Source organism: Pocillopora damicornis, chromosome 1 (genome assembly GCF_964200805.1).
Source record: "Pocillopora damicornis chromosome 1, jaPocDami1.2, whole genome shotgun sequence".
Taxonomy (NCBI): Eukaryota; Metazoa; Cnidaria; class Anthozoa; order Scleractinia; family Pocilloporidae; genus Pocillopora; species Pocillopora damicornis.
Window position 1 is genome coordinate 37,844,183 of NC_142670.1, and position 13,446 is coordinate 37,857,628.

The window sequence follows — 13,446 nt, forward strand, 5'->3', positions numbered from 1 at the left end:
ATCTACAACAAGATCAAACCTAGGCACAAAGAGCCACCCGGGATCTACGGCTAATTACCTAAGGTACACATGCCCAACACACCGTTAAGATCAATTGTATATTGCACCTTTGCTTACGATTTGTTGGCATACCCAGCCAATATCCTGTCCCCCTCGACGGTAGTTACGAAAATTACGATCATTAACCACTGGAACGAAGAAAACTTTTAGGTGATAGGGCTTTTGCCAGTGCAGCTCCTAAACTCTGGAATGGTCTTCCTAATTCAATAAGAAATGCACATAACTTAATTAAATTTAAATCTCTCTTGAAGACATACTATTTCAATGTAGCATATCATAACTGATATTTAGTTAAATATAGTTTTTATTCAAGTTTTTAAATTTTTCTATATTATTTAAATATTATTTTATTGTCTACAATCAGTGCATGTGACATCTGTCAATCAAATAAAGCCAGAAAGCCAACATTTTACAGAGATTGCTTTTCTTCCACAAGAAATTGAAGATGTGAATAACTTTACAATGAATCTACTGCTTCATTTGTCTCTCTTCCTAATTCTACTTCAAATTTCTCCTTCCACTTTAACATTTATTACTAATTTAAAATTGTTATGATGTTCAGTCGAAATGCGCTTTATCATTTCTGTGCTCTTGTCGATTAATTGATGTCTTTCAGGGACTTAAGAGCTGGAAAATAAAAATAAGTACCTTCTCAAAAAGTAACCCAGTTGAAATCAGCACTGGTAGTAATCGTTTACATTTTATGACTATTGATTGAGCAGTTGAATGTTCTTCTAACTGTTTTTTTAGGTCATACCCATTAGCATCATGGGATTGGTTTTAACCATGAACAGGTCCAGACCCTCCTCTGCTTTGGTGAGAATTAAAATAACATAATACTCTTAAAAGTCAGTGACGCAGAGATGTGTGTTTGACTGATCTTTTTTGTTTTTGTTTGTTTGTTTATCATTCTTTGCTTGTTCTTGACCATTTTCCCACCGAGCGTGCCTTTAAAGAATATTATGGTGTTTGACCAAGAACTTTGTGCCTCTAAAATCTCAAGGTTTAAAACACTTGTGATTTTACGCCATGAAAACTTAGCTTCCCATGCCATTGATTATTGCAGATGAGCGGCCTGAGGTCAGTGAGCGTTGCATGTGCTGCTGTATCAGTTCTAACAACATTTACCTATGCGATGGCACTCAATAGCATATTATTCATAAAATACCGGGAATCTCCATGGTTTGCTGACAAAGGTGCAAAAATCAGGTTCCGGAAAGAGGAAAAAACCATGATAGCTGTACATGTCTTGATTATCATGTGTTCCATCCTCGAAATTATACTTGCCATGGCTAGTGTCCAACCGCCAAAGCCATGGCTAAGGAGCCTCAGGACACCCAGGTTTGTGAAGTTACTGTATATGCAGTCAATAAATTAGATATGACAATGATAAAAGAACTTATGATCCGAAAGTACTACATCCCAAACAGTAATGCATCCTGTTCTTTGTCAGCATCTGTTTTAAAAGGAGTAATAAAGGGAACATTATGTACTCGTGATGTAGACAATGCCATCTATCAAAAGATCATTCAAGTAGTAGTAATTTCTTTATTTGGCAAACGTGAAATTTTTCAATTCAGAATTGCATGACTTTGAGAGAATGTTTGTCACCTAAGAGGATTTTGAGGACTGGAGAGTTTTGTTTGATCTACAATAAAACCTACCTCACCCTCTTTGGGCTCTGGAGTATTTTTAATTGACCTCTTCCACTTATTCGCGGTCAGTTATCTACAGTCTCCCCTTTATATTTTGTCAACGATGACTGTTCCCCCTCCATTCCCCCTGGAAACCATGTGACTCTCTGGAAAACCTCAGACCACCCCCAGCGATGAATAATGAGGTTGTTTGTCACCAAGTGAACTTGAGGGATCGGAAGGTTTTGTTGGTTTTACAATAAATTAACCTCATTCCCCTCAAAGGTATTAGGTATTTTTATGATTCTTCCCTTGTTCGCGGTCAATTTTCTACAGTCCCCCCCTTATACTCTGTTAGGGACGACTGAGCCTCCCTCAATTCCCCCTCAAAACCATGTAACCCGTCCCTCCCCCCCCCCCCACCCCGTCCCTACGCGATGAATCATGACTATCACCTAACGTAAAATATTGTTCATTACATCTAATAATCAGGCAAGCGTCGCCCATCGTCAAGTGGCATTGGATGGTGTCCCTTTGATAGTCTCGAGTTCAGATCAAGAGGCAGCTTAGATGGTATCATCTCCATACACTGCTGTACAGAGGGCGACCTGATGTAATTCATCGTAATTTCGTGGCCGAGTTTTTTTCTAGATATCTGAAGATCAAAATGTACCTCGTAGCTCGTAGTATTAGTAGTATAGTATAAGTAGTATTTGAATTTTTATATTTTAATATAAGTTAGTTTTTAATCTTAACTTATCTTAAATTTATACGCCTTCAAAAGGCTTTAATTTTTTTCCATTTTTAATGTTTCTTTTTTTTTTCGTGGCGTACCTGTAAACTAGTTTTTTAGCTAAGCATACCGGCCACGTTAAATACATTGATTGATTAATCAAAGTACTTTATGTCATTTCGTGGCCGAGATTTTTGCAAGATGTCTGAAGATCAAAATGTACTTCGTAGCTTGAAGAAAGCCTAAATTGTAATCAACGAGTAACTACCACGGATGTGGAAATGTCGTCATCAACTTTCGTCTTTAACGCCCCACCCTCCTTCCCAATCCGCCTCCATCGTTTCGGATCTTTCTCTTTCTCTCTCAATTACTACTCGTGTAGAATCTTGGGAATATAATATGCTTTACACCTTCATCATCAGTACCGGTATACATATTCTTGATACTGTTCCCTTTACATTTCCTATGGTAAGAACAAAGGTAATTTGTTTTACAGTAAAGAGTCTCTTTCGTTTGGGATCATTTCCGTTATTCTCGTTGCCCAACTGTTTGATTCAGGGGTGAAGCACCGAGGAGAAAGTAGATATTGAGAGAACATGACCGCCGACCAGAAATCGCGGTTTCAACTTTGCCGTTTGTCGTTTGCCGTTTGCCGTTTGCCGTTTGCCGTTTGCCGTTTACCGTTTACCGTCTGTCGTTTGCAGCCTACCTCCTTTGTGTATTAAGAACCTGTTAAAATTGAGCATGTGTTTTTCAAGCCACTGTATCGGATTTCACGGTTGTGCCTTAGTTGATGTTCAAAGCTCGTAAGGACAAAACTTTTGTCTTATTAATATTTAAATTTATACGAAATGCAAATCACTGAAAGGCAAACGTGATATAACAAAAACATTCATGCATATAAAAGTTTAGGTGAATAACTAATCCATAAGATTTTACATCAGAAAATTTATCCTGATAGAATTGTTTTATTTGTGAAAAGAAGAACAGCCAAGAAATGGAAAATTATGGTCTAAGAGCCAACCTTCCAATCAGCACGAGTTTTTAATCAATATTCAAAATAGAAAATGCATTCGCCTCGAACAAAACGTAATTAACGCCAAGTTACTTTAAGGAGCACTCAATCATTTAGAAGACAAGCCACTGTTACGTTAGCCAATCATGTTACTGAGCTATGGAACGTGAGGAAGATTAATTATTAACACAAAAATACGTGTCCAGTTGAAAACTAGATACAAACAAAACATTACAGAATCGCGCCCATTGAAAAACGTCGCACGGGAAAATGCAAATAAGCTAGAAAAGAGAAAGAGAGCATGCGTAACTTCACGCAGGCCTGTCAATCCGACTGTCAATCATGTAATCCCCCGTGCACGCAGTGTTCGAAAGTATTGTTTCTTGTGCAGACAACCGAAACGTAGCGCTTTTTATCGAAGAAGAATAGACGTAATTAGTGGCGTTATCTTGATTAGGTTATATTGTTTAAAAATCGGTCAGATGTAAAATTAAATTACCTTTCAAATGCCGGGTTTTCAATTTGTGTTAAGACTCAAATGCGGCAGATTTGCGAGGTTCGACCATCAACTTCGCCAAGAAAGCAAAACATCACAGAAATATTCCTTTTAGTAAAATTTCCGTACTGCCCCATACTATCGTAAAACAAATCTGTTTTCCCAATGGTAAAGTATTGTTTTTGTCACTCTATCCAAGAACTGAACGTATAATGTAGTGTGGGGCTGTGCGGAATTTTACCTTCCTTTTTGGCCCGTTATTGCCGTCAGTTTCAGATAACACGTCGGTAGTCTAATTACTTTTCGAAAAGCTTAAGTATACGTTGTAGATTCCCGCTCCACGTAGGTGCACGCTCACGCTCATAAGCTTACGGATGAACACTTCACGCTCTTTTGATATGCAAACGCGGCCCTCGCTCTTTACCGACGAAAAGAGCATTTCGTCACTTTGAAACAATGCTAATTGCTCCAATTGTATCTCCATTGTCTCTAAACGGACGCAAAGCGAAATTTTACAACTCCCGTCTGGGATTTTGTCAATTCAGATCTAAAGCGACCGAAGTTGGCGGTGGGCGTTTGCAACCTCATTCCTAGGTCATTGCGCCCGCAAAGCATCATGGGTACCCCACTTTTCTCGGGCGACGCTTTGACATCAACAATAAACTAGCCGAGGCTTGCTTCGAAGTCATGTTCCTAGAGGAAGAAATTGATGTAGAAACAAATTCTTTGGTACGATGGTTGAATTTAACCCGTGACAAGATGAAAAAAGAAAACGTTTTCAAGGCAGAAGACTTTGGGAAACCATGGGCATCAAGCGATCTGGCATTTCTAGTGGAAGGACAAAGGTTTCATGTCCATCGATGGGTTTTGTCACAGTGTTCACCAGTCTTCGAGAAAATGTTCATATCAAATTTCTCGGAAAAGGACAAAAGAGAAATAGTCATGCCTGGAAAGAAAATAACTGAGTTTCACGATTTGCTATTGATGGTGTATTCACTCGCGGAGCGCTCAATAACGAGCGAAAACTGTTCTTATCTTTTAAAACTCGCCGATGAATACCAAATAGGACTTCTTCTCGAAAAGTGCGAGGATTTTTTGGTGGCCTCATCTTGGGATATTTTCGAGGGTACTTTGAGCTTAAAAGACATTTTTAATGATCTTTTACTTGAGCAATCCGCTTCCAAGAAAGAGCAAGTATTAGCTCTGTTGATTCTCGCACAGGAGTACCACTTGGAAAATCTAATTACGACCTGTGTTATAAGAGCGCGTAAATTTAGCTTGACGGAATTGAAACAAGATTATAGAGAGCTGTGTGATCTGCTGGAGCCAAATATTTACTGTGGGATTCTGGAAAGGATCATTGAGCAATTGGAGGACAGATTTGTTGTGTTTTGATATCCTCTTCTCAGTCGTCGAGTTCTTGCGAAAGACAAAAAAGTAATCAAAAATTCTCCAACAGAGTTCTCGAGCACCTTAGATGGTTCGCGATCTTTGAGGGAGCTCAATGAACATGATAGGAGGCAGATCCGCGTTAAAATACATCGGAGCGTCGCAAGCCTCTTGTGGCTTCTGTCGCTTCTTGTTTTTGCGGCTTCACCGCTCAAAGAATTGGTACGCACGCAAAACCGTTTTGTTTTTGTTTGTCGTTAATTTTCGGGACTCAACATTCGTCAGGTCCAACATGGCAAACGTGTAATCCAATAAGATTCTGCCATGCGCGCGTTCAAACGAACAGCTTATGTCGAGAAAATGTACCATAAACTTGAGTCTCCGAAGAAGAGCCGAAGAGTCCCGATTTAAGTCAACTAATTATAACACAGCATAACCCCTCCAATTGCCATCACGTCACGTGTTCCGTTGCTTGTTAACTTTTCCAACAAAATCCGTGTCCTCGACAACTCTCGGTAACAAGATCAAGTACGTAACCTGCCTCAGTTTAATGACACCAAAGAGTCCTACTACTGCTCTGGACTCTGGACTCTAAGAACGACTGGCACAGACGTGCATGGAATCTTTCCTACTTCCGTGATCACCATGGAAACAAAGTGAGGAGGAGTGACGTCGTAGACTAAGTTTAGAAGGTGAAGTGAGTTGACGTCTCGCCAATCAGATAGTACATCCGGACTTTCTCTGTCTAGAGGAACTAAATCATCCGGGTCACCTAAAAAAAACCAGAAGATTATTAGCCTGGATTGGCCTTTGTCTCTGGCCACTGTCACTTGCAAGCAGGTCCTCGTGTTTGGTTTTCGCCTCCCAGCCCCTTTTCCTGGCCACAGCCGCCTCTTGTACCATCGGCAGCCGCAGTTATAAAAAGGTATTTAAACTCCTGCAGGAGTGAAGAGAAATAAAATCCACTCATAGAGGTTTAAGGGTAAAAAAAAAAAAAAGACGTGTCTATCTAAGACTTGAAGTTCACCTTTCTAAGAAACTTTCATTTACTTACTAAGTTCGTTGGAAACAAAAGAATCTGTTTGAACTCTATCACAGAACTTGTACGTCTCACAGCATACCAGCACTGGGACGTTGGAGGCCTGGGCCATCATCGCCACCATGGAAGAGCCAACACGTGACTTGACGTAGCCATTGGCGAGCAGGGCATGAGCACCAAGAAAGACTTTTGATACCTTCAGAAATCGAATAGAAAAAAACAGAGAGTTCAAATAGCTAATCACCCAACCATCTAACGACTGACATTTCGATCTTGTACATTTAAAATGCACGATAAGAACAAAGCGACAATTAGATCATAATAGGGTGCTTAGACCAATAAATACAATATTTCGACCAGGACGTTAAGTTCCCGCATCATCTTTCATGCAATTTCACCAGATAGCGCTTTAGAAATTGCTGATCCTAACAATACGTAAGACACCCAAGTCACATACAATACCGCATATCATATGTATGAACCTAATACACATGTAAGGCCTGCATGTTGCTCTTACGAAGAGTTTAGAAGCTCAGTTTGTAGTGCATCCCAAGGGTAGTTAAACTATTTCCAAAAAATACTAACCTCTTTGATAACGTACGAGATAGCACTGATCAACACGTAGGAGCATCTGATTCCTTCTTTCACCAACCTCCTTAGACATTCTCGTCCTAACAAGAGAGAAACAAGTGACAGTATGGAAAGGTGTTGAGACTTAATGACGCATGTGCAATCAGGGAGGGCCCAATAATAAGCACTCGTCTCCCACCGCAGTGACCTGGCTCCGATTCTCGGGCTTCTCGTCACGTTTAAGTGAGTTACAAGTACATGTAAAAGTTCATTCTGCATAAATTGAGCAGTGAGTCTTAGTCAATTCTCAAAAAAGTTCAAGCCACTGCTGTGAGCAAACCTCACCTTCAAACTTTGGTCTCGAATCAACAACCACCACTCGGAATTTTTTCCCAGCATTATGCGCATCTTTTAAAATCTTCAACACCAACGAGGAACTAAAAAACAAATTTCAAGAGAAATTTCTCCTCATTAAAGTTCTCTTCATTATCTTTGCTTAGGAAATAGACTATACAGGGAAGAATCCCCTCGTAGACATTCTGCAGTGAGCGTGATGAGAAATCTTTTGAGGTTTATAGGAAGGAAAAAATTTTTGCAAACCAATATAATGTTGGTTTCTGACCGAAGAACCGTAACCGGATCGCCAATTTTGACCCCTTCAGCCTTCTTCTTTCAAGAGTGACAAGTGAGTAATTTTCCTTATAGTACCAATGCATCACGATTATCAAACAGACAGGTGACAATTATCAAAAATAATATCCGCTGGGGTTATGATAAGATCTGGCACTAAATTCTGTGAAGTTGAGTTATTATTATAGCAAAAATATGGCTATCAGTGTGAAGAAATTAAGATGACTGATTCTGGGAGTACAAACACTCCTTACAGCTTTTTCAAGTGGATGAAAAATTTACAGATGCTCTTAGAGAGCCTGGTAACTCAAGTCAGCTATAGAAAAATTCAGCCATACCAAGCATATGTGAGTATCACATCACCATCATTGATCTTGGTTCTTGCATATGACTCAGAGATGGCTACACCAGCCAAAATAATTCTTTCTTGGATAAACTTATCAATACTCTGAATAAGATTCCTCTTAGCCTATACCAGAAAAAAAACAGGATGATTTCAAATGTGATATAATCTGAAGTGAGTTTTATCCAACAGGTTTTGTGTGTGTAACCTTTCAGCAATGTTAGTAAATTATATACATGTATGACAAGTTTGTTTCAGTAAAAAGGAAGAAATCAAGAATTTAATTTTTCATGCTGCAAGAGGGTTAAATTGTCTAGAGAGAGAGAGAGAGCATAGAATACAGGAGTCTAACCCAAACACACAGTGTGATATACATGTAATCTTGCCCATTCCTTCTCTGACACCTGAATTGTCATGATCACAGACCAACAGACAAACAGACAGGCAGACAAACACACAGGCAGGCAGACAAACAGACAGAAAGAGAGTTATCCAGCCTCTTAAAGTTGATTCACCCCAGGAGGGGTGAGCCCTAAGACTGAACAAGTGGCCCCTCTCTGCCTGAGCTTATCCCCATTTCCCACTACAGTTAACAACCTAACACCCCAGTGAATTTCCCTTACAGATCTCCTGGGTGCAGAGGGGCATTTTAAAGAGTGAAGAGCTTTACCCAAGAACACAATACAATGATGCAGTCAGTTCTCAAACCCTGACCTCTCAACTTAGTGTCCTGCATGTTAGCCAGAACTGGCCACATATCTCTCACAAAGTCTCCTACAAATTTACCTGATCTTCTGCCATGTTTGGTGGAGTGTGAGTGATCTGTAGCTTCAGATATTTGATGGCGTTACCCATGCTGACTGACAGAGGCCGGCACTGTGTCAAGAAACTAAAAAGAAACAAAATATAAAATTAAAAAAAGATTGTTGATAATTAAAAATGCTGCACGATACACAAGCCATAATGTAATGGTCTTTCTTCCAGGCCTAACATAAAACATATGTCAATCAAAAAAGTGAAAATTGTGTATGAAAAAAATAGTAATAATTACCTTATATTTGGTTTAATTTTTGCATCCAGGTCCCTGCAGAGTTCTTTTTGAGGGGGAGTAACATAGTCAGCAATGAGCTGTTGAAAATAAAGTGACAAAAAATTAATTCAATGATTTGATAATATCTCTTACATATGCTGTCAGCTGAGAAAAAAGAGTTTACAGCATAACCAGTCACATGTATACACTGTACATTGTAAATGCACACATCAGTTACATCAATAACACTCAAGTTATCAGTTCATGTTGTCAAAGTACCTTTTTGAAAGCCAGAAGTAAAGCCACACATCTTGCATTCGATCCACAAATTATTCCTTTAGCATACTGCACACCAAGTTTGATGACAGCTGGGTGAATGGGGGTACTCCCTGATCCCCCAAAACTTTATATGCAGAATGAAAATTTAAAAAAAAAAGATAGTTGTGTTTATAACCTCACAGTGCAAAGTAGTAGTGTCCTGAATGGGGTTGGCAGTGGCCAGCTGTTTGCACATGCAACCAATGAATAAAGGGGGTAAATTTCTGGCGAAACTCTGGTGTTGCATCTTGAGCGAGGAGAAGGAGGGTGTTTCAATACAATTTGGTTTTATTAACTGAGTTGATAAATAAATATGAATTAGATTATGATTAAATATGAATAAAGCTGACATTTTGAGAAGCATTAGCCCTTTGTCAGAGCAACAATGAAGGAATAAAGCTTGAAATGTCAAAGGTTAAATCTTTCTTTGGTGGTTAATTCACATTATCAACTAAGTTTAGACAACTAAGTTTGTTTGGATACAGTTTTCTGGTGGAAAGATTTGGCCCCAGGTCCTTGCCAAGATCATGGTGCAAACACCTCACTCTCACAATGTCTATCTGCACCAACAGATATAAAAAAAACCAAACAAATTGGACAGTGGGTAGGGAGAAGAAAACCTTAAAATATTCCAGGGTTAATCTGTTAGAGGTAGGCATCCCATTTACAGAAAGAGACGGTTTGTAGAAATATTCCTTGTTGTTTCAAGTTAATAAACTTGAAAAACTCTGACAGCATATAAACATGATAAACTCTGACAGCGTGGGCCTTTTGGCTGGTATCTAAGACTACTGTGCTTATAATCTAGTGATCCACCCTTTTGTACAAATTACAAACCTTATTTCTTGCGTTAAGGACACGTCCTTTTCATATTGATGCAGATGGGAAAATAAACCAACTTTCTTTTGAGGTGTTGTTCGCTGGGGAACCTGGCATTAAAAAAAAAAGGAAACATGAAGTCAACATACATGCTTGAGTCACATGTACATCACTGAAACAGAAATTATTAACATAGTGAAGTTTTTCAATAGGTTAGGCAGTATAATTGCCGCTCTGACCTGCTGTCTTGCTAGTTTCTTGGCCACTTTCTTTTGGACCTTCTCATCATCAGCTTGAAGGTCATGAGCCACTTTCATACGATTAGTTCCTAATCATACATAAATAAAAGAAAATTAATATATTAAGAGGTGAAGAAACAAAGACAAATTGTTGAAACCAAACTTACTGATCAAAGGTGTTCTCTTAGAAGAGTCACCACTAACAAGGATCCTATGTCAAAAATCTCGGGTGCTGAGCTTTTAAAAGCTAACACTCTTTCTTTCACTCTTAGGATCTCATCGGTAATTCTTCTTTATTTCTGCCATACAATTCGTATTATGCTAGCTCATACAATTTTGTTTTGTATCAACTTATAATCCTCTACGTGATATTTTTCTTTATTCTCATCACTCGTCTGCTTGATATTAAATTGATAACATAAGGAGAAATTCTGTCTTGGTCGTTTGTGGGGTTAAAGGGCAAATGATTTTTAAACCATGTTTTTGCTTAAAAGCAAAGTTATACAAGTCACCTCTATGTAGAGAAGAGAGAAACCTAATCATTTGAGGAACCTGAACTCAACTCTTTAAGAGCACAGCTCTAACTAATGATTTCATTTTGTTTCTTTTATGTGTAGAATAAAATCAACTGAGCAAAAAATACCACCCGAATAAAAAAAATCAAAATGAGAGAGGGAAAGATGGGAAGGATGAGGAAGCAAAGAAGGAACATGTAAACAAAATGATCCATAACTCCTACAGTACCATCAGTGCTCATCTTGTGTTTTATTCCAGTTTCTGCTTGTTTTTGAGCCTTTGCTGCTCGTTGCGCTTCCTGTAAAAATTGAAAAACAGCACCAATAAGGTTACAACAGCACATTTCCCAATAACAACCTGGGTCCAATTGTTTGAATGCTGGATTAACTGTATCCAGTGGATGCCACAGTACATTTTTTAGACTTTTATCTGCTGGATAGCTTATCTCTTGGATAATAGTATCTGCCCTTTGAGCAACTGCACTTCAAACATATTATTCAGGAATCCTTGGGAGTATATGATTTCCATTGTTTTCAAGAAAAGCAATAATTAATCATTTGATAATCATAAAACAACCTGACAGTATTCCAAAGACAACAACAACAACAACAATAATTACAACTTTATTTTTACCAAACAGTTAGAAGTAAATAACAGTAATTATAAACAATGTAGAGAGTGAGAGCTGCTCTTTATAATCTTAGAGGAATAGAAAGATAAGGCAACCACTCTCAGGGGATTAATAATGGAAATTAGGGTAAGGTACCAATCATGTGCACACACACCACACACCATATAAAACACAAAAAGCACAAAGTCAATAAGATGAAAAAAACAAAACAAAACCAAACAAAAACAACCACACACCTGAACAGCTCTTCTCTCAGCTTTTAGCTCAGCTTTGGTCTTCTGTGGCTGTTCACTAGCCTCACCTCCCGGCGTGGCTGGCTTCTCATCCTTACCAGACACTTGTTTATCAACCTTTCCTCCACTGGGCTGTGCACCTGCCTTTTGTTGTTGTTGTTGTTGTTGTTGTTGTTGAGGTTGCTGTTGCTGTTGCTGCTGCTTCTGTTTTTGTTGTTTCTTGCCACTTTTTTGTTGTTTGCCTCCCTTTCCTTGCTGCTGACTTTTTGATTGGCCACTACCAGGACCCTAAAGAGAACAGTGTGTACAATGAAAAATAAACTTTACACCCCCTTAGAAGTAATTTCTAAAAATAATATATAGATTTAGCCAAGCCTAAAAGTGGAGCTCGCATTTTTTTTCCCACACATCTCAAGGGCACAACACCTTGCCCCAACCAGGACTAGAAGAACCCGGGTTGTCCAACTCAGAGCCCAGTACACTGACCACTGGACTACTGAACAAAACTGTGGTGTTGGTGTGCCTGCGGCACAGTTGACCACGCATGTTAAAAGTAGCACCTGGAACGGGTGTACTGGCGTACAGGCGTATGGGTGTACGGGTGTACGGTCATACAGTCATACAGTTGTACAGTTGTACATCCAATTTTTTTGGCTTGATGGGTTACTACTATTTTGTGTAATTATTGGGCTACACCCTGTGAGCTCCGCTATTATTTAACAAAAGGTGATGATAATTTAAGCAAATGTATCCGCTAGAGTGAGTTATCTTAGTAGGACACCAAAATCCCCCAACTTAGTTATAAAGGAATAAATAGCTGGTAGTAGGGAGAATTAAGAATCAGATCTTTGGAGCTAAAAAGGTAACAAGAGAAGTTAGAGGAGAGAAAGAGCATTGTAAGTTCAAATTCAATGTAAAGGTGAAGATAAAAATAACGATATAGGGTAAATCTGACGTTGTAGATATTACGAGGTCTTCTAAGGAAGTTTCCGCCACTGTGACTATTTGTTTAATTGGAAAATTTTTCAGTTTTCTTTTCAGAATGTGTGCAAAACTTTAAGAGATATTTTTCAGTGCGAGTAACGATCAAAATAGATTTAAAACGAAGTTAAAAATGTAATTAATTATTGAATGAAGTACTTACTAGATATCGAATAGTTAAATTTTTTCGTAAGAGGCAAGACAAGTACTCACAGTTTCTCCTCCTTCTGTGGCACCTGACGACTTCACTGGCTGACCTTCTCCTTTCTTATCTGTAGGAAAACAAAGAAAAACAAAAGTTACTCACTAAACTCACCCGTTCTTTAAAATGTTCACATGATGCAATGAGAAAACAACCTTTCTTGCCTTGTGAGGGGCCTTGTGCGTCCGCCATTTGGGATCAGCGAAACCGCTGGCTGGGTTGTATTCGCAGGCTCTCTTGAAAGATGATGTAATGGTAGATTGGTTACCATGCTCCCATCTATGATCAAAAAAGTTCTAAAATTTTAACCCACCACTCGGCTATCCGTCAATGGCCGTAACATTTTCTCCCCTTCCCCAGGGAACATTTATCGTGGTATAATATTAAACTAGCACTATTGCACTAGGTACCATCTCAGCCATTGGGATGCAACAGGCAAAACAGATCGCAACGTGGTTATAGGCGTTTTCCCGCGCATGAATCGCTGGTTTCGTGACCTTTGCTTTGATTGGCTGAATCCAATTTTACGGTCACAGTCATCCAAGGGCGTTCTATCGCGTGATCACGG

At 39.0% G+C, this 13,446-nt stretch overlaps 3 protein-coding genes across 5 annotated transcripts in view; 2 read left to right on the plus strand and 1 right to left on the minus strand.

Moving 5' to 3' along the window:
• Positions 1-2,591, plus strand: part of LOC149053684 (uncharacterized) — a 47,085-nt gene extending 44,494 nt beyond the window's left edge. The window contains exons 3-4 of the mRNA XM_089210406.1: positions 1,127-1,401; positions 2,187-2,591. Of these exons, the coding sequence (XP_089066532.1) occupies positions 1,127-1,401; positions 2,187-2,232 (321 nt within the window). The 3' untranslated portion in view covers positions 2,233-2,591. The remainder of the gene's footprint in view (positions 1-1,126; positions 1,402-2,186) is intronic.
• A 2,027-nt stretch (positions 2,592-4,618) lies between these two features.
• Positions 4,619-5,934, plus strand: LOC149053692 (BTB and MATH domain-containing protein 36-like). The gene has a single exon (XM_089210245.1). The coding sequence runs from the start codon at positions 4,626-4,628 to the stop codon at positions 5,331-5,333; it is 708 nt and encodes a 235-aa protein (XP_089066371.1). The 5' UTR covers positions 4,619-4,625; the 3' UTR covers positions 5,334-5,934.
• On the minus strand, positions 5,069-13,117 carry LOC113674363 (translation initiation factor eIF2B subunit delta). 3 transcript variants are annotated; one of them, XR_016187869.1, is made up of 14 exons: positions 13,034-13,117; positions 12,890-12,948; positions 11,699-11,983; positions 11,060-11,129; positions 10,316-10,404; positions 10,095-10,186; positions 9,219-9,342; positions 8,961-9,037; positions 8,696-8,798; positions 7,905-8,035; positions 7,282-7,373; positions 6,952-7,041; positions 6,382-6,562; positions 5,069-6,099 (listed from the first exon to the last, which is right to left on the minus strand). XR_016187869.1 is itself a non-coding variant. In XM_027190842.2 (14 exons), the coding sequence occupies exons 1-14, from the start codon at positions 13,068-13,070 to the stop codon at positions 5,897-5,899; spliced, it is 1,629 nt and encodes a 542-aa protein (XP_027046643.2). In that variant the 5' UTR covers positions 13,071-13,115; the 3' UTR covers positions 5,069-5,896. The 3 variants fall into 3 exon arrangements, 2 of the variants coding, with proteins under 2 accessions (XP_027046643.2, XP_027046644.2); XM_027190842.2 differs by having other exon boundaries at positions 6,952-7,037; positions 13,034-13,115; XM_027190843.2 differs by having other exon boundaries at positions 6,952-7,037; positions 13,043-13,087.
• Between the last annotated feature and the right edge of the window lie 329 nt (positions 13,118-13,446).

Coding starts and splice junctions, on each gene's coding strand:
- LOC149053692 (XM_089210245.1), top strand. CDS start 4,626: ATGTTCCTAGAGGAAGAAATTGATGTAGAAACAAATTCTTTGGTACGA.
- LOC113674363 (XM_027190842.2), bottom strand. CDS start 13,070: ATGGCGGACGCACAAGGCCCCTCACAAGGCAAGAAAG. Junction 9,343..10,094: donor TCCTTAACGCAAGAAATAAG/GTTTGTAATTTG, acceptor CTGCATATAAAG/TTTTGGGGGATCAGGGAGTA. Junction 6,563..6,951: donor TCTCGTACGTTATCAAAGAG/GTTAGTATTTTT, acceptor CGATTTCTGAAG/GTATCAAAAGTCTTTCTTGG.